The 26,181-nt window shown below is 40.1% G+C and overlaps 2 protein-coding genes across 5 annotated transcripts in view; one reads left to right on the top strand and one right to left on the bottom strand.

The window, feature by feature from the left end:
• LOC147307206 (gamma-aminobutyric acid receptor subunit rho-1-like) overlaps positions 1-12,668 on the top strand; it is a 22,478-nt gene extending 9,810 nt beyond the window's left edge. For all 3 annotated transcript variants that reach the window (XM_086273921.1, XM_086273922.1, XM_086273923.1), the window contains 6 exons: positions 1,135-1,358; positions 2,320-2,402; positions 2,673-2,813; positions 3,298-3,450; positions 8,623-8,819; positions 10,734-12,668. In XM_086273921.1, coding sequence (XP_086130047.1) covers positions 1,135-1,358; positions 2,320-2,402; positions 2,673-2,813; positions 3,298-3,450; positions 8,623-8,819; positions 10,734-11,036 — 1,101 coding nt within the window. In that variant the 3' untranslated portion in view covers positions 11,037-12,668. The remainder of the gene's footprint in view (positions 1-1,134; positions 1,359-2,319; positions 2,403-2,672; positions 2,814-3,297; positions 3,451-8,622; positions 8,820-10,733) is intronic.
• A 1,396-nt stretch (positions 12,669-14,064) lies between these two features.
• Positions 14,065-19,339, bottom strand: LOC147307207 (peptidase M20 domain-containing protein 2-like). Of its 2 annotated transcripts, XM_086275341.1 has the most exons (9): positions 18,334-18,422; positions 18,015-18,094; positions 17,501-17,935; positions 16,968-17,116; positions 16,704-16,846; positions 15,554-15,708; positions 15,119-15,245; positions 14,842-14,949; positions 14,065-14,715 (listed from the first exon to the last, which is right to left on the bottom strand). In XM_086275341.1, the coding sequence occupies exons 3-9, from the start codon at positions 17,912-17,914 to the stop codon at positions 14,579-14,581; spliced, it is 1,233 nt and encodes a 410-aa protein (XP_086131467.1). In that variant the 5' UTR covers positions 17,915-17,935; positions 18,015-18,094; positions 18,334-18,422; the 3' UTR covers positions 14,065-14,578. The 2 variants fall into 2 exon arrangements, with proteins under 2 accessions (XP_086131467.1, XP_086131466.1); XM_086275340.1 differs by lacking the exon at positions 18,334-18,422 and adding an exon at positions 19,290-19,339 and having other exon boundaries at positions 17,501-18,094.
• Positions 19,340-26,181: the final 6,842 nt, after the last annotated feature.

Below are 26,181 nucleotides of genomic sequence, written 5' to 3' on the forward strand. Positions count from 1 at the left end.
TCATGGCCATGGTTCAGGGGGTTGGGAAGCTCATCTTGTAACTGAAAGGCTGCCGGTTCGTTCCCCAGCTCTGTCTGTCTTGGTTGTTGTGTCCTTGGGCAAGACACTTCACCTACCGCCTACTGGTGTTGGCCAGAGGGGTCGATGGCGCGATATGGCAGCCTCGCTTCTGTCAGTCTGCCCCAGGGCAGCTGTGGCTACAACTGTAGCTCGCCTCCACCAGTGTGTGAATGTGAGAGTGACTGAATAGTGGAATTGTAAAGCGCTTGGAGGGTCTCAAAAAGCGCTATATAAATGCAATCCATTATTATTATTTTTTTTGCTGCTTTCTGTTTCTTGGCAGCATAATTTCAAGGAGAAATATTGCAGTGCTGTTATTTAAAACTTTTAATCTTGTTAACACGTCCTATTTTTCACACGCTAGTCTCGTCAGGAGTTTAAAAAAGAATAGCAGTCTATGCCACGGCTGAGTATTTCCTGGGTGACGTGAGCGTTAATGACTCTCATCACAACTTCTGAGCCAGTGTTTGAGCAGCTTTAGCACTTCTCTTTTGTCATAGATGGCGATGAGGAACACTAGCAACACCTCATCAACCTCATGAGTGTGAATATTGCTGTTCCTTTAGAATAACATTAAAAGCATACCATTACATTGTGCCATTCTCATATCTAAACCCTCTACAATTCTCTCTTCTTCTTTAGAATTGTTTTCTACTCAAACATATGAACATAAGCCTTAATTACACCTTAATTACTGCAGTATTAGAACTTGCCATTTCTTAACTCCGTTTAAGGAAGTTTTACTGAGTTTGATGAAGGCAGGTGAGATGATAAAAGTAGGCACAAATTAAATGAATACTCACTTTTTCATTTTAACTCAAGAGTCCATGGATTTATTTTGTGACCTTTATGTTGGGAAACATTGGACTAAACCACGTAAACTGTCCATAAAGTAGTGACCAACACACTGATCGTCATTATTATCAGTCAAACAGCATCATAACTTACCTTTTCCCAGGGGACACAAGATTGAATGCGAATGCTAGACTTTTTTTTGCAAAGCACGACATATAGTTTATAATAAAGTGAAGATCCGAATACTTTATAACACTCTCGTTTCTTTCTCCCTTGCAGGACTTTACCATGACGCTGTACCTGCGTCATTACTGGAAGGACGAGCGGCTTTCCTTTCCAAGCACCAACAACCAGAGCATGACCTTCGACAGTCGCCTGGTGAAGAAAATTTGGGTTCCTGACATGTTCTTTGTTCACTCTAAGCGCTCTTTCATCCACGACACCACCACCGACAACGTCATGCTGAGGGTTTATCCTGACGGCAATGTGCTCTACAGTCTCAGGTAAACCGCACTGCGTGTCTTAACATGGCAAAGAAAGACTCGCTCACTCTGAGAGCTTTTAACCCTGAAAGTGCTTTTCGCAAGCACTTTATATTTAATAGGCACAGTGAAAGGAAGGCTTAATGAAAATTATGAAAACCACCACAATATAAAAAGGTTTCATTCCAAAAAGAGAGAAACAAAACAACCTTAAAACACACAACCATACAAAAATCTCTAAAAAGGTCGCCTTTGATTTCCTGTGTGGAACATCACAGCAGGTCCATCAGCATTTCGTGGAACAGCATTTGATTATTCTAATCAGCGTGGCAGAGTGGAGGGGAGAAGTCAAGTCATTTTTTAACCTCTATTCAATCAGGAAAGTCATTTCTAAACCCGTTTGTGTTCCAGTGACGCTGTGGCATAAGGACACTTGATTAAAATTGGAGAAAACAAGTGTGAGAGTGGATAGAACTCAAACAACCCTCCAGTGGGAGACTGTATAACATAGGTGTCCAAATTTGGCCCGCAGCCTAATTACATTTGGCCTGCGAAGCCATACCAAATTACTATTAGAGCTGGCCTACTGGTGTTATACAGGTAATATATATATTGTTTAGTATTAAGCTTTGCTTGTTCCATATTCAGCTTTCCAGCAAAACGTGTTTGAGTCCATAAGAAAAGATTCATTCTTATATCTGGAGGAATAAATATATTTCAATAAATATTAACGTTAGCCCGCAACTTTGTATTTGTGTATTTGAGTTTGACACCCCTGCTGTATAAGAAGGGACCTGGAAAAAAAACCATCTTTAATAATGCTCTTTCAAAAACGGCTATATAAAAGGGACACGTCAAGTCAGAGTCTCATTATGATGCACAAAAGAACCAGCCTGAGTTTGAACTTTAGAAACCTGCATAAGGAGATTTTTGAAGCTGACATTCCTGCTCCTCTGATGTGTCCTGCCTGTTTTCCCTGCAGAGTCACAGTCACTGCTATGTGCAACATGGATCTCAGCCGCTTTCCCCTGGACACCCAAACCTGCTCGCTGGAGATTGAGAGCTGTGAGTGAATTGAACAGAATCTGGCCAAACATGTTTGTCAGACACACCTCTTATTTTCTCTGGGAATCTTTTCTCTTCATTTTCTAATTCTTTTCCCATAACTTCACCAGTCCTAAGTCTGGGAAAGTCCTAGGATTGTAATTGAAACTCTCAGCATCTACGAGAAGCTACTGGGGCTTTGGATTCGGCACCTTTGTCGTGTTTCTTCTGTTTTTTTCTTCGGACCTACGTTATCTGTCCTGATTTGGCTTGTTCACATTTCCTCTGCAGATGCGTACACAGATGACGACCTGATGCTTTACTGGAAGAAAGGAAACGAATCCCTGAACACAGACGACAGAATATCTCTGTCCCAGTTCCTCATCCAGAAATTTCACACCACCACCAAGCTGGCTTTCTACAGCAGCACAGGTACCGTAATCCACAACCCGCCTACTTCTAAGTCAGACACCGAAATCCAACCGATTATGTAAATGCGACAAACGCGCGCGTAATGCATGCAAAACTAAATCACAATTGAATTAAAACTTCAATAATTCTAATTTCCCTTTGTAAGTCTTTTTCAGCTAAAGGATCAAATCTTCCATACAAGAAAACGGTGTCCGTTGAATTATAAACCAAAACGACTACACTAATATTTTATCCTTACTACGAAACAAAATGAATCAGACTCCTGCCAACTACTTGCATGCTGCTAGAAAGCCACACTGAGAGCCTGGCAGCCTTTTGATTATCATATGTCACTTTTCAGAGCAACCTGAAGCATAAAAGGGATTTGGTGTCCTATCATTCTTTGCCAGAATAGCTGAGAACCTCTGCTTAAAGTGCTGATATGGTATATATGCCAGCCAGCGTATGACAATGTGTGAATAATGGTGATATTTCTTTTTCCTAGGCTGGTACAATCGTTTGTACATCCACTTCACCCTGCGGCGCCACATATTCTTCTTCCTGCTGCAGACTTACTTCCCTGCTACTCTCATGGTTATGCTCTCCTGGGTGTCGTTCTGGATTGACCGAAGGGCTGTCCCCGCCAGGGTACCGCTAGGTACGCCGTGCTACTTAAATCAACTATTATTTTACCTTACTTTTATTTTAATTAGACATGAAAAATACTGAGATCTATCCCACATTTATGAAACTGATTATTTAAACTGACATAAAATAAAGAACAATGAACAGCACCTAATAAACTGCAAAATACAAATGAACACACTAGATTATATATTAATACAGTAATTTAGATCATTCCAGAAATCCAATGAAATTATCTTCATTTCTTGCCATATTACCACCGAGTGAGATAAAGCTCAAAAATGAACGATGAAGTAAATCAATATGTGGGGTTGTTTTGGGTTTTTTTTTCATGTTTATAGTGCTGTGCAAAAGACTTGAGCCACCTTTCCTTTCTTTATTTTTTGCTTCAAACGAGTCAGACTTTCTCGTAACTCTCTTGAGCACTTGGGACATTTTTTTTAAATTCCTTGTGTTTGAACATTTTCAGAGGAATGTTTTGTTGTTTGTTGAGCTGCTTTACAATGACCAGTTTTATATCTTCAGGCACGTTGTTACTAGCAGCAAAAACATATTTGTTCCCATTTATTTAACCGAGCCTTTGAAAAGTCTCCATAAGATAAGACAGCTTGACATGCATTGAATAGTATCTTTTGCACCAACCAAGTCTTTCCCAAAGAGCTAACTGGTGGAAACTTGGCTGACCTTGGCATTATGTGCAGTGTGTCCTTAAAAAATGTGAGGACAGAAAAGAAGACGTGAAAGGCCGAAAAAGCTATCTACAGTAGTGATGTGCGATACCACTGATTTCCTTTCCGATCCGATACCAAGTAAAATTCAGGGTGGTATCAGCGATACTGATCCGATACCGATACTCTGTACAAAAACTTAATGTTTCATTGCATTTCATAATACAATATATAATTGTATTATGTAATTGTAATAATAACATAACCATATTGCTTCATAATGATTAGAGGACATCAGACAACTTGTTTTTATTGCTTAATAATGCAGAATAATCATATAGAAATAAAAAAAACTGACGTTGTGCGCCATTTGAACATGTTGCCTGCCTGCAGCACTAAAGGACTCTGCGAGAGATGTCTTTTTTTTTTTTCTTTTTTTCTCTCTTTTCTTTTTTTTTCTTCTTTTTAAAGGGTTGCTTACTTCAATTACAAATCTAAAAGGGGAGGAATGTAATAGAGTGAATTGTTGCCCCCCAGTGGTAAAATACAGAAGTGCCTGTTACAGGGCTAGTTCTTGGTTGACCAATATATAACAACAAAAAAGGGTAGTTTTCTGCACCGCTAAGAAACAACAAGTTAGTGTGTGATGTCCTGCTGTTCAATAAAGGCACCTATCCACGTCCTTCTGTCCTGATCCTTTTAAGAGCCTAATCCAGAATATCACAGACCTGAAGGTACAAGTGGGAATGACAGAAGCTCCACTCTGGTGTGGATGAATAAATAAATAAAAAAAATTAAAAGCTTTTCCAGCTTGTTAGCCAGAACCATTACTGTGCTACATGAGTGGTATTTAAATGAATGGGGAGGACTGTATTTTCTCGTCTGTCTGTCTATGATTATGTAAGCATAAAGTCACCTAATGATGTCATTGGTGGTCAGTGGAGGTCTTTAACCACATTTTGGTGATTTTCTTCACATGGAGCTGTGCATGCAAGTGTTTTTGTTGAAACATTGCAAGGTTTTATCCACTGAAATCACCAATATTAAAAGAAAATATCATTTGTAGTACCTAATGCATATTTTGAGTCTTTACACTCTCACTTCTTAAAATCTTTTTTTAAATATCATGTAATCTGGACTTAAATCAAACGAAGCAATGTTCTGTAGCACTACGAAACACTCTAAACATCATCCTGTAGCATTATGACTCCTCTGGGAAGAGGGAGGGAGTTTCTATATAGTTGATTAGAATTTTTGATTTGAGCAAATAAGCACTAATGTATCATTATGACATTTGGACCAGTGTGGAGAGAACAAACAGGCAGTCCAGTTGTTTGCATGATTAGATTATTCTGTGTCCAAAGCATTAAAAACCGTATCCATTTGATCATACCTTATTTGGCTGCACGTCTTTGAATTCAGTTCTCAACTACACAGAAAGCCGCTAAACACAGCGTCCGCATTATGGATCTGTCCGTGTTTTACTTACAGTAGTAACAGACGGCACTACTGGGAGATCATTTATGCATGAAACACAAAGCTGTGTTATCGCTTTGTTTTGACGTCTTATTTTGGCACTGTGTTGTGTTACAACAGGTCAGACATAATTTATACAATATGTGATGCTGTGATGAAACAATTCAATACTGATAAATGTCCTCATTCTCAAGCAGTCTGCAGGCACAATGACCTTAGAGTGATATTTTTGATATGATTTTTTGGTAATATTGTGAGATATTGATGGGTAGAACTGAGCTAAACCAGTGTTATACAGATGTAGAAAAAAGGTTTTTCTTCAATATGTTGTTGTGTATGTGTGCACATATATGTTTGTATCTAAAAGCACCTGACTGTATATGTATACCATAGGCACATTATATCACAAGGGACAACAAGATAATCTAATATTGTAGAGGAATAAAAAAGTAAGAAAAAAAGTGAATAAAGACAAAACATCACCCAAATGTACAAATGTGCCCGAACACATGGGATTATGCCAGTCTCATGGCTCCAAGTACTCAAGACATATACAGGCCCAGTAGTCACACTACTTGTGGTTAAATTGGGAGGTGTTGTTTCAGCTTTAAAGCTGCCCTAAGGGATGAGGCTGACCTTTTAGAGTAAGCATCTGATGACTCCCTATGGACAAGCCCATACTCGTTTAGATGGAGTCTTTACATTTTATTTAGTTAGTTATTCATGCAAGCCACCTTGGGGGAGTCAGGCAGTCTGTGACAAATGCGACCTTTTATACCTGAACTGCATTAAGGTGATGACTGGAGGAAGAAGAAGGCTGTCTGTTGTTGAAACCATGTCCCTGTAATGTAGTTGCTTAAAGCCACTAAATGATCTTCCATCATTTTGAAAATAGGATTAGTTCATTATCCAAGGACACATTTGTGTATTTATTTGTCTTTTACATAAATAAGCCAACTACTGCTCAGGAACCCTTAAATCCCAATTTAAAAAAAGACATGTCTTTCAGTTTTTGTGTCTTTTTCTTATCCCACTAGAATAATATTTGTACAAAAACTCTCACACAGTCTGCAGCACATGAGAAAACACTGGATGGCTGAAATCTCTCCAAATGATTTGTGGCCTAAATGCTTATTCATTTCTAAATTAGCCAGAGGTGCTTATTCTTGTCAGGGCGAGAGATGTCTGTCTCGCCCTAGCAGCACCTGTCCCTGTCCTCCTCTTCAGTTCGCCTCAACATAAGCTTATCATATTCTGTGATGTGATTTACTCCGAGGTGTTTGACGAGGTCAGTGGTGTTGCCACAACAACGTGTCCACACAGGACTCTGTTTGCGCTCAGCCATTGTTGTGAGTGTGCACGCCAGGGGCTGCGACACATTTATACAGCCGTATTTCGCATATGACTATGAAAGGCGTAAGAGGAAGTAGTTCCTTCCAAATTAGACGATCCGAATTGTATAGTTTCTTTCCACTGCGTTCATTTGAATAGAAAAACTACAAATTTACCCCAGAGTACTAAAATATCGATATTATAATATGAGAATCGATTCTAGAACATAAATTGCTGGTATCGGAAGAATCGATATTTCAGTATCGATCCGCACACCACTAATCTACAGCAGATGAACACTATCTGAAAGTCAACAGAAAAGAAATATGGGAAAGAAATATGGAAATACAGAAGAAATATCCTGCAAAGATGTGACACGTGAACTATTGCTAAAGCTTAATGAGAAATAATCTCAGTGGAAGAGTTTCTGTCAAAAATTCTTAAGGAAGGTAAACAATGAGAAAATGCTGAGGTATAGCAAATTACACAACGGACTAAAGTGGATTAAAAGTGGACTAAAAATCAGTGGCAACAGGTCTTATGTGGTGATGAATCTAAATTTACATTTTTTGGATCAAATCTTTGTCAGTGTACAGAGATCAGGAAAGAGGTAGAACAATAAGTGTCTGCAGCCATGTTCCCATGTATGTTTGCATATTTCAATAAATTACTGTATCTATTTCTCATTTTCCTAGCAAAATAATCAATGAGCCAAACTTTTGCATAGTACTGTATATGCTGTGGTTGGCACTGTTAAATAATAGAAGAAGCGTCTTTGTTTGAACCTCTTGGCTGGGGCTTGTGAAGCTCGCGTGTTCCCCATGCTCCCCGTCTCCTAGTGGGTTTTCTACTGGTGCTTTCCAGTTTCTTCCCACAATCCAAAGCCATGCATGTTAGGATCATTCCTCTTCTTTCAGCTGTTCCCATTAGGGCTTGCCACAGCAGGTCATCTGCCTCCATCTCACTCCATCATCTACATCTGCATGCTAGGTTCTAAACTATATGTGGGTACTTCTTTCTATCTAAAGCACAGTGAGAGTGGCAAATGTACCACATAAGTAAAATTTCCATTTCATTCTTGAAGCAAAGAGTTATCAGCTATGCTAGAAAACACTAGGCTAAACACTGCGTATCATTATCACTATGCGTGTTAGCATGGTAAGGCTAGCTAACCAGCTACCAACACAAGAAGAATTTATTAAGAAACTAAAGACTCTGAATCTTTAGCTGATAGTGAAGTTATACAGGGAGTTTAGCGCTGACTTGACAATCCATCCGACAGTCGTTTGATTCAAAACCCCCAATTTAAGCCAAGTGGTGCTAGCAGAAAAGACTGACACGAGCTGGGTTATTAGAATTCAGCCTAGGAAAAGCATGAATCATCGTACATTTCACAGTATTATGCAATAATTGTCTGAGCTGGGACAAATCTTACTAGTGGAAAAATTTTAGGGAAGACATTTAGTGCATTTTTTCCTTACCCTCATCACTAATCATCTCAAATCCTTTCAGGGGGTCCAGACCCCCAGTTTCCCATCAGCTTTCACGGTGAGTAGGTGGAAGCTATTAGTGGAATCTCACCAAAGTCTATAGTGAACATAAAGATTCTGATTTATTACACCCCAAATGTAGCCATTTCTGAGCTATTTAGTCTGTGGGAGACTAAATAGCAACACAGCTGTGACTAAACTTTGTTCGATTCCCTTCAGGCATCACCACCGTGCTGACCATGTCCACCATCATCACCGGGGTCAATGCTTCGATGCCTCGGGTCTCCTACATCAAAGCTGTGGACATTTACCTCTGGGTCAGTTTTGTCTTTGTCTTCCTTTCGGTGATAGAGTACGCAGCGGTGAACTACCTCTCCACCGTACAGGAGAGGAAAGAGAGGAAGCTGAGGGAGAGAGTAAGTGTTCCTTTCATGTTTTTTTTCCTCCTCTGACTTTGCCTCTGGTTAAGAACAGACTTAACTTTTGATTTTTTTTTTAATGGCTCACACTGACAAATTTTACACAGATACTTTTAGAAGTAGTGTAAGGATGCAAATATCTGATTTTTCTTTTCTTTTTTTGGATAAGCTGTGAAAGCTACAACCTAAAACAGTACTTAAATTTGTTTGTCCACTGCCCGATGTAAGGTTTATTTTTTTTATGTATTTAGTGGTTAATGCTAAAATATAATTATTTTAGTCATCCATTCATTTTCAAATTTAGAGTAATAAAGCACACTATTATTTTTTTAATTAGAATCTCAAATTACTTATTTTGCTTGCATTTCCTGAACAGAACTATTAGTTTTAAAAAATATTATACTTGATTAAAGTCTTGTGTGCTGGCTCAGATTTGGGAATAAAACATTTGTTACTTAACTGATAAATAATAATACAATTTTTAGTTTTAAACAAGTTTTTTACAGAATTCTAAAATATGTGTTTTCTTGTTTTATGACAGGTTAGGCGCTGTAACTGCTTACCTGTTTGATATTCATTCTAATTTCTAATTTTCGAATTTCCACAGTACGTCATATTTTTGGTACAGTACATTTTTTCCCTTTGTAGTTCTAAAATTTTCATTTGAAGCTTTTGGCCATGTCGTAAATCTCAGGTTTGTATATTACCTCGCATTGTACTGGAATTACTTTATTAACTGAGCATTTCAAAACATTATCATCATGACCATAAATAAGGGAATCTAATATGTCATTGCTTACAAGAAGTGATCAAAATGCTCTGCTCATACAAAAAAATTATTTACATTTGGCCAATCATACCTTAAAGAGCAAAGCTGTTTCCAGCATAGTTGTTTTTAGATCACTCGCAAAAGTCTGTTCTGACAAATTATACAGACACAAGTTTGCAATTTCACCACGAACCTTAAACTGGCACGAAATGTGAACAACATCAGTGTCAAAATGAACAGACTTTCCCTTAGAGGATCATATCGATGACAGCTGGGTCTGAGAGACCAAGCAGCTGTTTTCAGAGGAAGAGTCTATAATGTTCAAGCCCAAAGATAAGTGTGCGCAACTTTTCAATTGACATTGCTGGAGAAAGTGCTCCTTGAGACTTCCTCCTCTTCCACAAGATGCTAATTGAAATTCAAGATGAAGGGTTTCTGTTTTGACACACTGATGGACATTGAACGTGCACTGCAGACTAGTGATTAGTGTCAAAAGTAGCAGCTGGAAATGTTACAGAGCCGCACAAGTAACAACCTTCAACAGATGCACTTTGTGTATATGTTTATATACCTAATATATCTCAATTTTAATTGTACTACAAATCTGTGAAAATGCTCTACTTTTCTTAATTTGAATCTTGTTATTGGTACATGGTTATTGCAAATAATACAGTTAATAAAACCAAGGATGGAAACATTTACGAGACGTAATAATAGTTTCGTCTAAGTCGACTCTGATTAGGCTGACCTGAATTTTATACTGAAATATTTTCCATATTAAAATAATTATAAACTGATGAAAACATGATTTAATAATTTATATGCATTTCCAATAAACAGATATATTTTCTTAACTGGCTTACTTTAAGCTGCTCTCAAGGCTATGGGAAATTATTTCTGGGACTACAGCTCTTTAACTATATTGGTATTCTTCATCTGCCAACTGCTGCAGCATATGGAGCCAAATTGCCCACGTACCCCGAGGAAGATTTCCAGCACAAACATCCTTCCATAAATGTTTCCTACCAAAGTTATTTAAAGGCCATGAGTGTACAGACAATCATACATATAGGAGGAATTCACTTATTTATAATGATAGAAAGTCTACTGTAATTCATAACTCTTCGTGTGTTTTTCGCTAGCTTCCATGTACATGCGGCATTGGCAACCCTGATGAAATGATGATCGACCCCCAGATCACTGGATATGGGTCCACAGATGTCAACATCACTGGAAATTATGGGTTGCCAGAAAACGGGGGCCGCCAGGAACGAATTTTGGCCCAAGTGGCACTGAACGACCCACAGATCACAGGCCAGGTGAAGGCATCTAGAGGCTACGTGAACATCTGGATAGACACCCATGCCATAGACAAGTACTCAAGGGTCGTCTTTCCTGGAGCCTACATCCTTTTTAACATCATCTACTGGTCCATCTACTTGTAACCTATGATGCATGAAATGCTGTTTTGTGCATGCTGGGACAGCAGGAGCTCAGCTCAGGAAAGATGATGCTGCACTTGAAGTGTTTGGGACAGAGAAACTGCGCATGAGATGCATGGGGACCACTAACAGATTGGTGACCATTGCCTTCTTGACCCAGCCACTTAACACCGATGATTAAAAAAGAAATATGAGCGACCAACTAACAGGACAGTCATCGATAGTCACTTCATCAGTTCTCTGGTTTCTGCTGTATCTATAGTTCTGGTGACAGAAAGATGTCTGAATGCTGTTGTCGCCTGAGGACGCAGAGATGCACGTACATGGACTTGTGTCACTCTTCAGGCTAACTACTTCTAGTTCTAGATGCAGTGACTCCAAGCACACTTTCAACACCGAAAGTGTGAACTGAAAACATACTGACATTGGCTAGCATTGCCAGCAAATAGACGGATCCTTTTTCCTCTTCTTATGAGCTACACCTGACAATCAATAAGAGACTAAAAATATTTAAAGGTTTAATTTAACATGTTGAGAAATATGTTTGTTTGTTATATAGCGGCGAGAAACTTGATACCACTCTCATACTTGTAATTAAATATATGGCTAAATCCAGTAATAGCCAGTTAGCTTAGCATAAAAACCCTAACCAGGTTAAACAGCCAAGGTACTTGTTTCCGTCCAGCATTTCTATAATAACTACAGCAAGTTATATATTTTGACTGAATCCATACAGAAACAACCATAAAAGCCTGGTTTTATAGGGGGATTAGTGCTACTATTTCTCTACCGGTATAAATGCTTAGCTAATACTCAGAAGTCCTACTATTTTTCTAACGGTATGACTGCCTAGCTAACGCTCAGAGGCAAGAAAGAGTCTGGCAATTAAATTCCCAACAGAATGTCAATTTTTATAAAGATTAAAAAAACAGATTACATCTTGTTAATTAGTCAGCCTTTGAGGTGGTAGTTGGCAAATTTCGCCCAGCTGCTTCCCCCTTTTCCCCAGTCTTGTGTGCTCAGCTCAGCCGTCTCCTGGCTAGACCTTCATATTTACTGCAGACATGAAAGTGATATCACCACACTCTCCCAACTCTGCACGAAAGCAAATAAACATCTGAATGAAAGTAAATGTTTTTATTTTTAAAAAAAGGCAAATTCAGAGCTTATTCTTGAAGTTCCACGTTTTCTTTGCAGCATGTTAATATGATTCAGTTTAGCTTCAATTTTCTTGTGAAATTTGTATCAATGCAGTTATTTTGATGTCAAGCTACTGCGCTCTGTTTGTGTGACTTGACAACGTTGAGTAAAAAACGCAAAGTAATGCAGTCTATTAAAACAACAAATGTAAAAATGTATGTTTAGAAGTCCCATGCACCGACTATGATATTAACTCTTTTTATTTTTTAATGTTTCTTCTTTTTATTTTTTAAATACAACTGAAGCTCATCTCCTCTGTTTGGTGTTGTGAGGCTTTGAGGTTCGCTGTGACCTGTTAGTTGCTAGTTTTAACGTCTTTTTCAGCTTAAAAACAACTTTATACTTTGTTAGGCAAAAGATATTTTAAAAAAATATTACAGGTATTTAAAACTGTCATGTATGGGAAGATGTTTAATAAATGTTTTGGTTTCTGAAAATCGGAGCTTGAGTGCTGAACATCGTAGAAACCGAGAGATGCTTAAAACCTAAAACATAACACTTTGGATCATTTGAACACAGTTGATCCCTTTATTTTAATCACATTTTTCTGCTCACTTACACAGTATATTTAAACAGTCCTGGAGGATAAGTCTTTACTGTTATTAGTCACTGGGTTGCTCACAGCTCCAAGGTCTTTCTTCTCGCTCTGGCACATGTCTGAGTGCTGATGAGCATTTAAAACAAATCATATACACTGCGTATTATGTAATGCCATTAACCACTCACATGTGTGTAAAAGGATATATACATATACAATTACATTAAGGCTTTCCTCACAGAAAAGTGAGAGAGTGGGATATGCTGAAGCATGTTTTTGTTGTTTTTTTTGATCCAAGCAACATCCCGAAGGTGTCAATTTAAACTTTGTGCACCATCTTCTAATCTAGTGAAAGAAAATGCGAACAAAGGCATCACCACATCAAAGCTGGCAGAAAAGGATAAAGCATCAAAAAGATGTCCATAACCTGATTTTCCACCACATCTGGGCCCACTCTTAAGAGCCAAGATTTTTTATCAAGCTGTGTAGCTGATGAAAGTACGCCTAGAAATCTCAATGACTGAGAGAGAGGTAGTATGATGATGCAATCAAGTACAATAGGGCTACCCGTGGATAGAGTAATACATTTAGGGTTGATTTATTTAGAGGTTTGTGGTGTAAAACTGTGAGTGTATGCCAAACTCATCATCAGTAAATTCATGTTGTCCATTACCACAGACTAGAAAGATATTAGATGCCTTCATGTGTTCCCTGTTAAACTCACGATTGAATTTAAAATCCCTCTCCTCACATGCAAAGTCCTTCATATCTTAAAGAAGTCATAGTACCATATTGTCCTACCAGAGACTTGTGGTTCATAGAGTTTTAAATGTAGAATGGGAGGCAGAGTCTTCAGCTTTCAGGCCTCTCTTCTGTGGAACCGAAGCTGCTGGAGGAGTTCCAATGATGCACTACAGCATGCGATTACATTTCTTTTTTCTTTCTATCGTTTGCTTTCAGTTTGGTCTCTTTTCTCTCTCCCAGTTTTGATTCTGCTCCTCCCTGATATTGAGTCTTCTGGAGGTTTCTTCCTGTTAAAACGGAGTTTCTCCTTCTCACTGTCACCAAGTGCCTGGACATAGGGGACCATCTGATTGTTGTGGGGTTTTTCTCTTACGCTCAAGGATCTTTAGCAAAAAAATATAAAGTGCCTACTTGTTGTTATTTAAACCTTATAATTTCTCCTAGATGTATTTCTAATTTCAGTGTCACGAGGGAGTTCTATCACTGTCACGGGGTGCCGAGGCAGGCCGTGTGAGAATATAAAACGGACCCAAGATGCAGACTGCTTAAGTTGTGAGCGAGCTTTATTAACAAAAGGGTGAAACAAACAGGGACAAGGAGGAAGAAAACCAAAACCTAAGAATGAACTAAACTGGGAAAAGCTACGCAAAAACAAACCTGAAACCTTGAGTCAAGAAACAGAGATGCAGGGAGAATACACGAGAACATGGAGGGGAACAACACAGACGAACCAGCAACGACTAAGACAGAAGACACGACTTAAAAACACTCAGAGAACACAGGGAGATTACACACAGGTGAGGGACACAGCTGGGAGTGATTAACGTGACGAGACTAGGGAGGCGAACTGAAAACACTCACATAAGACGCAGACCTTCACAATAAAACAGGAACTTACACATGCAAGGACACAGACTAAGAAACGCGGACTTAATACAGGAACACACGGGCAGGACAGAGTAAACACTAAACAGAGGAAGAACAGAACCAACAATCACACTAATAGAAAACACAAAACGCTGGGTCAAAAGGACCCAGGACCATGACAATCACTGCCTTCCAGTCACTTCTGTTTCAGTTTGGCCAGTCTAAAGTCGTCTCTCACTTTCTTAAGCAGATCAGGACAGCACACTACATCCACAGCTGTCATAGACAGGGCCTTGGCTGTCCTCAGGGTGTACAGCTGGGCCTTTTCAGCTCCTGGCAGAGTAAGAAATATAAAGCACAGAGTAAACATGAAAGAGATGATGGCTAAATTTCCCTTATCACAGTCTGATTCGGTTTAATTATAAAACATCAGTTCACAAAAGCCACGTGCCAAAATACCTGCTGCTTCGGTGTATTCCTCCGTATGATTTAATGCATCAGTGCAGATGTAGAAAAACGGATGAATACCAGGGACTATGAATGACACGTTGCCAAAGTCTGTAGAACCTGCCAGGTGATTAGAATTCACTGTGATAGTGGTTCAGTGTCGATTCAGTGAACAACAATGCTGAAAAAACACTAAATCACAGTTCTGCTGTTAGACATTTTGTCATATACAGTTCTTTTGCACAGAGCAGGGACAGAAGTGATTTATAATATTGTCATTTATGCTTACCGCAGAAGCTGGCTGTCTGCTCTGGAAAGTGAATTCCCAAAGCTTTTCCATTGCTTTCATACATGCTTGCCAGTGTGGCATTAGGTAGAATGTTATAGTAGGTAGGGGTTGGGAAGGTGATCTCCACCTAAATGCAAGTAAATGTAAGACCATAGCACATTTGGCCTGTCATGTTTAACAGCACATAAGGCCATGCATGCATAGTAATGTAAACTGCCTGAAGCACATGCAGACGAAGGAGAAAAGGAGCCTGAAGATAATCATGAATTATGTAACACAAGTTCAGCACTTGGACAGTAATTATGGAGATGTGGTAAAAAGGGGGATTGTTATATAACAGCAGTACTCTCTAGCACTGCTGTATCAACATAGACTGTTTCTACATGTCTCCAACATACAGGAAAGCAAACTGAAGACGCTTTTACATAAACATACTTGGCAACCGGTTGCTCCGGCAGCTGCCCTGAAGCAAGCTTCAGCTTTAGCCTTCAGGTCACATAGGTCTTTGAGCAACGGGACGCGCAAATAAAACTCTAATTCAGTGTATGCCGGGATAATGTTGGGCTTCTCTCCTCCGTGTTTGATGATGCCTGTAGCAAAGACAAAATCAGAACGTCAATAATTCAGCAGCTCACCCGGCTCATGATCAATCACACTTCACAGGATACTGTGAAGTGTGTGATACAGAAAGAAAATCATAAGTTGCCTTGTCTTTGGGGGACTGCACTGCACAAACTAATGAGTATTAAAATCCACTGGCACGTCAAAGACCAACAATTGTTTTAGAATGGTTTGTTCCAAAGACCCCACTGAATTTGGGTATTGTGCTGTAACAGGATGCACCAAGTCAGTCTGTGAAGTTTTTTCCCTCTTAGATATGTCACAATCAAATTTAAGAAGTATTATTGCAAAGTGGAAACGTGCAGAAACCACAGCAGCTGAGCCATGAAGTGTTAGACCACATAGAGCTACACAGCAGGGTGCAAACCTCTTCTGGCATTAAGATCAGTACAAAAACTGTATGCTGGGAGCTTCATGGCATGTGTTTCTACAGCAGAGAACCTCCTGCAGCTGTAAAGTATATGTAACTTAGTACTATGCATGATATAATATGCATATAGTCAATATAATGCATGTGAACACATCAGCATGTGATAGTATAAACCATATTAATGATTCTAGGAGAACTTGGTGAAATTATAAGCAGTGTGCATGGAGGTTATCGTATGAAAATGGAAAAACACCTTTAAAACGACAAACAAACAACAAACAAAATTTAGTTGAAGACCTATCAGGTGATCATTGTATGAAAGTTCTGACCCCTACTGAAGGAGGCATACCAGTTCCTGTGAATGTGAATGGACAGACAGATAAGGATGAGCTAGCTATCGGCTAGATGAACTAATAAACTATGAGGAAGTAAAGGATAAGGAGGCACCTGACGGCACTGAAAAGAGGAGGGTTTTATTTTCCTTCCGGGATTTGTGTCTCCTCCTAGGATGGATCAAAGATGAGATGCTCGTTTTCTCCAAGGTCGACACTAAAGTCTGAAGCTTTAAGTGACCCTACCACAGCTTTTCCTCACCATGAATCCTCCAGTCTGGTTTGAGCTGCTGTCTGAGTACAGAGATGTTGTTATAGGCCAGGACGGCCGCATCCAGGGCATTCACTCCCTCCCAAGGGTATGCAGCTGCATGAGACGCCTTCCCATAGTACTTCACTAACATCCTGTGTAACATCAGCACGGTCGGTTAAGAGTTCCCGAAGAAATGTGAAGGTTAGGTGTTCGTTGTGAGAGATTAAGAGAGAAGTAAAAGAATTTGAAATGAAGCAGTGAAGAAGAACTCACTCTTCGATTATGATGCAAGGGTGAAACGAAGCATCCTGCTGAGCTGGATGAGCCATGAAGACAAGATCAATATCAGCAAAGGCCCCGGCATTGATTAGCTCAATCTTTCCTCCTAACGCCTCCTCGGCAGGAGTTCCCAGAACAGTTATCTATAATAAAGAGTAAAAGAATATTTTAATGTCAGGTCTGCTCACTGGAATGTTAGTTTCTTTTTTAGTAGATGTGAGTTTTCATCAAAACAGAAACGCTTTTAAATAAAGACTGGAGTAACAAATCCACCCCCCTACACGAGACCACTTTAAGACATTTAATCATAACATATTCTAAAGATAGAAGTTTATTTCCTATTATTGAAAAAATAAAAAATGAGACTAATTATTCACATCATATTACATTTGTTGCACTTGTTGAGTCACAGCAAACAGAGCTGGGGATTTAAAGGAGTGCTTGGGATTTTTTTCAGCTTCACAGTGTGTCGCACTCGGTTTTCATGGTGTGACTTGTTTAAGTCCGTTAAACCCGGCGACAGTTACCTTCACAGGCACCGGGAGCTCGGTCTGGTTCTCTAAAGCAGCCTTCAGCCCCACAGCGGCCGCAGCGCCCACCTCTGCTATCAGGTTGTGCCCGCACGCGTGGCCAATACCTGGGAGGGCGTCATACTCGCACAGGAACCCCACGTTCAACACTGGGTCTCCCACCCCTCCACCAACTGGACCCCAGCTGGCCCTGAACGCGGTCGGAAGTTTGTAGTGACTTTGGACCGTCCATGTCTGGTCCCGAGAAAAGAAGCGGACAAGCCGGTCGTGCGCATGTTTCTCGTTACCGGCGACTTCAGGATTGCTCCAAATGTCTCTACTCAGACTGTGCAGCTCGCCTTTGTGTGCGTCTATGCACCGCTGCAGGTCGTCCTTCATCTGCTGTCGTTTCTCCATATCGCCCGACAGCATGCAGGCGTTAGAGCTGGACTCCTAAAAACACAGGAAATGTATCCCAGTGAAGCATTGATGTGCTTCCCTCTGCTGGCTGATCAAAGGCCGTGTAGCCTACATTTAAAATGAATTTGCTCTCGGCTGGTGGTAGATTGGATCACCCAGAGGGACGCGCCGTCCGCTGTGGCTTCACATGTCCTAAATAAATGAACGCAAACAGGTTAAGTGCTTGAAACTGCAGTCCCTCAAATGGCCACGTGGTCCCATTAACTCCTATGTTAAAACGCCCAACTCTACAGCAAGAAAAAGAACATAATAGTCTCTTTTTTTTTTATCAATTTAAACTTAATTACAGTGTTAGCTAGTGTCATAGCTATATTGACTGACACATGCTGAAACAGGCAGACAGAGCTTTCACCCGACTCACAAAACCTGACCTCTCGCTGTGTTTGTGATGCTGATGACTTTGGAGCATCTATCCTTTAAAATACTTTAACAGACCGTCCAGTCTGCAACACAGTTTTAAAACAAAATTTAAACTACACCAGTGTCATTGTGCAAAATTTGCAGTGGGCAGGCCCAGCATGAACAGACTAGAGCTGACCCCACTTAATCCACTTAATCCTGTCCTCAGTGGTGTCCATGATTCTGTTCTTTAAAAAAAAAAAACACCCAAGGACAACAAGAGTGGTGTTTTACTTCTCCTTTAATAGGAATGTTGTTGGTGGTGATAGTGGCTGGAGGGGAATCCTGTGAATTTTGCCTAGGGCCCCAAGAGGCTGGAAACACCAATATACAGTTTATGGGTGGACTTTGCTACCAAAACTTGCTAGTGTTAGCACATTACTTGCACCTCTCAGGGCTCTAGACTAACTTTTTGCCATGGTTGCACTGGTGCGCCTAAAAATAAAATTTAGGCGCACCAGCACAAAATTTAGGCGTACAAGCACAAAAGTTAGGCGTACCCAAATTTTTAAACTGCATTACTTAACACCGCAGTTTTACATGTTCACGTTTTTTTTTATTTGTAAATGATTAACTAACAACCTTTCAAAATGATTAACTTGACACCCCCTTTGCTGCCCAAATTAACAGCAGCTCCATCAGCCCCCATAGCAATGATTTTATCCAACCAGTTACTGCACTGGTCCCCAAGAGCAGCAAATGCTTTCTTTGAGGCAGCATAAATTCCTAAACAAATTAAAAAAAAATACCATTTACTTATCAGATCAAGAGTTTACAATGCAGTCTTTTTCAGTTTGAGTTTCTATATTCATGTATTATTGCTATGTTTAATTTTCAATGATAAGAACATGCTAGATATGGTTAATTCAGTAACACGACGTAATATTATTAATCATATACATAGGCTACGTGACATGACATGGCTTACCTTGGGCATGGGCATGCTGGACCTCAATGTGTCCAATCAGTATATTCGCTGGTCTTCCTTTTTGCAAGATACGAGTGTACACAATGACACATTCTTTTGTGGCGATGTCTGTGTCTCCATCGATCAGGAAGGCCATGTATGTACTGTTCGCAATTTCCACTGACGTCTTTTTTTTCAGTGTGTCAGCGATTACGCCTATAAACTGGGCGCACGCAACATCATTGCTGTATGTGGGGTTTATGTCCAAGCCATTTTTCCTGTGAAGAGTTATTTCTGACTTGAACTTAGTAAACGGAACTTCTTCTTTTGCAATATTGTAGGCGATGTTAAACTTAATGATCATCTCGGCCTCCTCCGATGACCCGTTTACTCCTGCCTGCCGCTGAAAGGCAGTGGGGAGCGGGGACATTTTGGCAGAGCATTTATCGCGGCATATAATGTGTCTTCTCGATGCTGTATGCTTTTTCAGCGTTTCAATTCGAAACGTATTAGCACCAGTGACAAATGCTGTGTTGCCGGCCATGGTCTTTCCACACTCGCGACAATAAATGCAGTGCATCATATTGTCAGCTTGGCTGTATCTTAGCCAGGGAAACTGGTCAAGCCACTCGATTCGAAATCTATACATTTTCTCACTTTTACTTTCAGTGGACTCCGGCTGGGAGTCGATCGTATGTGGCTCATTTTCTGATGCCGTCTCCGGACCAGTGTTTGACAAAAACGGAGAGGTTGATGGCTCCGTGTCAGAGCGCTGGCTCAGAATTTTGGACTGATCAGGCCTTAACTTAACGAAAAAGTTATCAATTGTTCTTTTCATATTTTCTCAATACCAACTTCATACACTTCTGACCTGGGCTACTCACCCTTCTCTATCTGCCCGCACTTTCAAACGTAAACACAAGTAGGTCTGCAGGAATATCTGGACCACGGCCAATCACAGAGGTCCCCGCCTCTGAGTATCTCTGATTGGTTTAGAACACGACATGGGCATAATGTGTGCCTGTTGTTGAACACACGGAGACTTTCAGGGTTGCTGAAACTTTTTTTCCGAGAAAATACTTGGTTGCACCGGTGCGACCAAGTATTTTTTTTACTTGGTCGCACCGGTGCAACCAAGTATTTTTTATTAGTCGCACCATGGAGAAATTTGGTCGCATTTGCGACCAAATTGGTCGCACTCTAGAGCCCTGCCTCTTGTGCAATTATGGTTCACTCTGGCTCCAACAAAAAAAGACGTGTGTGAATGTGTGTGTGGATGACTGGATGTGTAAAGCGCTTTGGGGTCCTTAGGGGACTAGTAAAGCGCTATACAAATACAGGCCATTTATTTTTTTTATGTCAGCATTAAGACGTTAATGCTGAGGCTTCAAAATGACTCAAAATGTCACAGTGATATACTTGGTTTGAAAAGTACTGATGACTACTTTTATGTCATGATGAATTTCTGAATTTGTTCCACTCATCTTCAAAGCACCTTTACAGGTGTAGATATAATATAGTGAAAAAATAGTGAACCAGAATTTTAAAAATGCTCTATATAATTGTAATGAGTCTAATATGAGCATAAATTCCCATTTAGTGCCAAGGATGTTCCTCTTAATAGCTTTTATCAATCAAAATTATCGGTGGAGATCTAAAATTATTCAGAATATTCATATTTTACGTGATACAAGTGAACTGTAATTCCACAATGTTAAAAAATTCTCACAATATAATGTCAATAAACCAAACTGCCTTTTTTGCTTGTAATGGAAATTGCGATTACTCAGCGATACCAATCAGTTACGAGGTCTCAGTTCGGTTTGAACTGATTAGATGAGAGAAGACACTCCACAGGCTTTTCTACTCACTCTGTTGCCACACTAGAGGGACCCAGAGCAACGTTTGGTAGGAGACTCCTTTTGCTTCCGCTTAGTGAAAGTAAAAAATAAAATAAATCAATGTTCTGCTCTTCGTGGGTTAACTTGAATAATTTAGTGAACTGAACATTTATCGAAAAAGCAAACACGGATGAGCCTCAGGGGGTCGATTTATTTGTTTGTTCATTTATTGCCCTGCAGTAATTTAGATGACTGTGCAGCAAGAAAACACTGCTTTTGTTTGCAGAGGATGAGCTGCGTATCTGCCCCTGAAAACAAGGTCAATTAGTGCCGTATGAATAAAGACGAAGCTCCACAGCTGACACACGCCTAGAGACTGCGCGCTACGTCGGTGTGTGTATGGATATGTGTGAGGCAGCGAGTGAATGAGAAGGAGAGCAGGTGTACATATATGTGGTTTCTGTCTGTATTTGAGTTGGAGGTTAATTGGGGGCAGTTGTCAGTCACAGGAGGAGACATGTTGAACAGCGCTCAGCGAGCTGACACCACGACTGCCTCCTGATGTGACCTGTCTGTCAGCTTACTTTACGCCCCGCCGGTGATGCTGACACTCTCCATTGTGCATCAGTTAAGTGAGGGACGGACCCATGTGTCAGTCCGCTGTCTTATTTAGGGATTTGCCCTACGAGCATGTGTTTGATTTCACATGATTACACATGTGTTTGGCCTCAAATCTTGCCCTGTGCATCCAGGAATTAAACATTTGGTTAAGATTTGCTTTTGGACTTATACCACCGATGATCCTCATCAGTTCAAACAAAGGAGCGCAGGCTGTAGATGACATAATCTGGCCTCAGATGAACAGAGGATGTGTTGCTTGAATCAAATTTCAAGCATGTTTCAGGTTGAGCTACCAAAACTGAAGCGATGCATGAGTTATGATATATCCATGCAGGCATCGCAACAGTGGGATGCCCCAAAGGAAGGCTGGCTACAGCTACAATTGAATGGATGTGCTCCTGATGACAGCATGCCTCTGAAACGAGACATGAAATAAACAATACTTGGGTGGGTCTTTGTTTTTACAGTCCACTGCATGAGTGCGGCACACATTAATATGGCAGTGCCTTCATTAGAAAACTCATATCTGCCAGTATAAAAAGTCATAATAAAGGAAAAATGTTTCACTTGATAGCACCTTCTTAGATTATTTCAGGTTCATGAAGTTCCTACAGTGAAGGTGCTTCATATTTTAATGGGATCCTACTGATGAGCAATAAACTTGCGACTAAAAAGGTCAGAAATTCTGTTGCTTCCTGTGTTTGCCCGTCATTTTAAATCCATGGTCTCTTCAGACTGGAATAAATGTGCACTCTCCCCAGATTGATCTGAACATTGATAAACACAAATCAATATCCGAGTGAGTTCTGGCCTGGCTCTGTTTGATACAAAGTAGCATTTTCTTCAAAATGTCTCATTTTTAGATGCCAGTATTTTAACTAATGAACTAACAGCAGACCAAAATATGTAAAGTTAATCAATAGATCATTATTTACATTACATATTAACAAAAAAAAGATACCCGGTTTTGCCAACAGTAAATCAGTACCATGTCTAAAACAAAACCTCAGCAGCTTGTCTTCGCTGTGTCACTGCATCATTTCATGTTTGGCACTGATCACCACCTGCACTCATGTATATATCTTTCTACGTAGCACTCATAATTCTTATTCTCATGTATATATCTCATGTATATCTCATGCACATATCTTTCTTTCTACATAGCACTTTAATTCTTATTGTCTGCACTGAAGCACCGCAGCAATTTCCTAATGTTGTAAACCTCAACATCTGGCAATAAACCCATTCTGATTCTGATTCTGATTCTTTGTGCTTTTAGCAGACATCATTACCTCACCCATGTGCAAGTTTCTTTCCACTGGCGTCCTGAACTTTTTAGAATTGAAGATTTTAATCTCTTTTAAAGCTCGCCTGGGTCTGGCCCTAAGCTACATAACAGAACTATTGTCCCCATGTGAGTCTGCTCGCAGCCTTTAAAGTGGGGCCCTTTTGGCTGTTTCAAAGTTGAGATTTAAATAGAAAGGTGACCGTGCTTTTGCCACCAGGGCCCCTCAGCTTTGAAATGACCCGCCTGAGTAGTTCGGGCTTGCAGAGTCAGTGACATCCTCTAAATCACTTTTAAAAAGCTAACTCCTGTAGACTTGCTTTTGAATGTATTATGAGGCTTTTACCTTCTGGTTACCATCCCTTTGTTGCCCTGCTAGCTGCCCGCCCCAATCTTTGACTGATTTTATTTGTATTCCTTTTGCTTTTTATGTATCTGCATATTTGTGTCACTTTAATGTCTTTAACGTTTTTTTAGTTTTAAAATGACTTTTCTGTTTCAAAACCTATTTACTGTGGCATTTTGAATATTTTTAAAACTGACGTTATTTTCTCTTTTTTTTAAAATTGACATATAAACCCATTAACTTCATTTTGTCCCTCCAGTTTTCCAAGCACAAATCCTCACAAGCTGTTGATGCGTCTGATTATAAACATGAGGTTCCATCTGACTGAAGGAAACTGACAATATGTCAGTCGTGCTCGCTCTGCCCTGTCAGCATCACTTTCTAAACAAAATGAGCCCTTTGAGGGGTCCCTTGGAAATCCAGCCTGCAGCACTTTACTCACCACAGCAAGACACTCGGTAGTTACAAAATATCCCAGAGGGCCTCAGAAATGCGTGTGTGGGTGCAACTCGACAGTTCTGTTTCCGTCATTAATGTCACATCAGCGCACACAATGTGCCTGTGCGTGCTTCAAACTGGAATACATTAGCACCTCGGCTTGTCGAGTCGTCCTGGATCTTCAGAAGGTGGAGTGGGGGTGGGATTACACTGTGCGAACATTTGTTCGTGTTTTTGTTATGATGCTTGATAGTTTACGACTGAGCGACAACTTCATCCTGGTCTCCAAGGCATGCAAAGCAACAAAAACAATTAACTATGACTATTTTTCACTCCGTTTTGGATCCATGTGTGTAAATTCTATTAAACAGCGACTTCTTCAAAGGCGTAATCCACATTTTCATATAAATGAATGTTTGCTCTGTTATTCTGGATCACTGATTGAAATTACACAGTTATTTACCGTCTCAGCTCATTTCTAGTCGATAAACGCTTTAACATATAACGCGCTGGGAAAACTAATCAGTAGAGTTCCACATTTCTGACATCTCAAATTTCAGCAGACAAATAATTTGTTTGTAGGCAACAGACTAATTATTATAAGCAGTTTTTGATGTGCAAATCTTCAGAAAGACTGGAAAATTTATCTACCTGGAGCAGTGTATATATATTGCAAACAACTGCAAGCAAAGGAAAGCTACACTGCTATGTGAGCAAGTCTTTTATCTGTTGCTTGTCTTTGTCTTGGGGTGCAGTTTTATTTTGTAGTCTGCTTTTCCCCAGAAGTCCACGCAGCTGCCCTCGCTGCTTCAGAGGCAACCCCACAGTAGCGGTGCCCTTTCTTTGTTTGACAGCGCTGAAAAGGCTGCTGTCTGCTCCAATAACGTCACCCATTGTGAGCAGAGTGTTGAACAGTGGGAGTACAAGTAGTCCCTCAAACCACTGAGGAGCCACAATCACCAAGGTGAGTGACAAGTGGAGCTCAAGTGCAAAATCTTACTCAGTTGTTGTGCTGGGGGATCTTTTCTAGCAACAGCAAATAATCTTGTGTGTGATCGTAGAAATGCTTTGGAACAGTAATGAACCAGTTCTTTAATTCTCATATTTAATCTGATTGTTTAATAAACAGGGTTTCTTCAGTGAATAAAAAAAGCTGTATAAAATAGACCACGTCGCAGAGTTTCATGCAGCCCATGTCTATTACATTTGAAAGACTGATACTCTCCTCGGTACACAGCAAGCTTAATTTGCAGTCCTCCTAATTCAGTAAGTAAGCTCCTGAGGGGCAGGATTAATTTCAGTTTTCTGCTCCAAGGAGGGAACAAACACCTCTTCCCCTTTAGAGGAGCCTTCGCTGCTTAAATAAAATATAGACCACAGACATGCTAAGGAAGTCTAAATGTCTGCGGGGACAACAGAGAGATCAAGCTGGGATCAGTTTTCCTCTGTTATAATAAAAGGAGAAAAAACCCCGCCTGAGATAACACAAAAGAAATGCCAGCCTCCTGAACATTTCAAGGAGGCTGGAGGGAAACTGCTGCATCAGACTGGATCTGCCTATAGTTAGGTTTGACAGTCTTTGTGAAGCAAAACAGAAGCAGAGCTGCTGTTGACGAGATACAGGCAAATGAAGAAAAGACAATGGGCTGCTTTTCACTAGACAAACAAGACTAAACACTTTGATCAGCCCCTCTTTTTTCCTTATCAAACACATCAGTCGATGTTGCATACCAAATAATCAGCATTACTAGTAAAATAAAGATTTTTAGCTTTTGAATAGACTTGAATAGAATACTCTAATCTAAAATAATGTTGCAGTAATTGCGTGCATTTGCAGTTGTGACAGAGTAACAGATAGTGATGTATCACCTCCTCCACTTCTGGCTCGTTGCTTTAACACTCACAAGCTACAACTAATTAGATTTACTCATGTTCAGTATGAAAAACCTGCTTCTGGATGTCTTCAGCATACATTAGCCACACTATAACAAACCCGCATGTAGGTCCAGCATTGCTACAATGTTGATATTTGATTGGTAGGTACAACTATTGCGTTTAGCATTCTAGTTATGCTGACACTCACTGAGTTGTTGATGAGAGATTTCACTGGTGGCACAAAAGAGATGATCGCTGAGTCATCTGGGGACCGTGCATGTCTTCATCGATACCTGGATAGAAAATTGCACAGTGGACAGACCTCCACATTACTGAAGCAGCATGTGAACATCTTAAAAGGGAACAAAAGAAAAAGCAGCAAAAATCCAAAGTAGAGCTTCAAATGTCCTTCAAGAAGCCTGGAGAACTATTCCTGAAGACTATAAGAAATCCCAACAAAGCTTGCCTAAGAGAGTTCAGGCTGTATTGAAGAATAAAGATGGTCAT

Source organism: Aulonocara sp. 'chitande type north' Nkhata Bay, linkage group LG19 (genome assembly GCF_057382095.1).
Source record: "Aulonocara sp. 'chitande type north' Nkhata Bay isolate Kocher_YH1m ecotype deep benthic linkage group LG19, A_spYH_male_GT1.1, whole genome shotgun sequence".
Classification (NCBI taxonomy): Eukaryota; Metazoa; Chordata; class Actinopteri; order Cichliformes; family Cichlidae; genus Aulonocara; species Aulonocara sp. 'chitande type north' Nkhata Bay.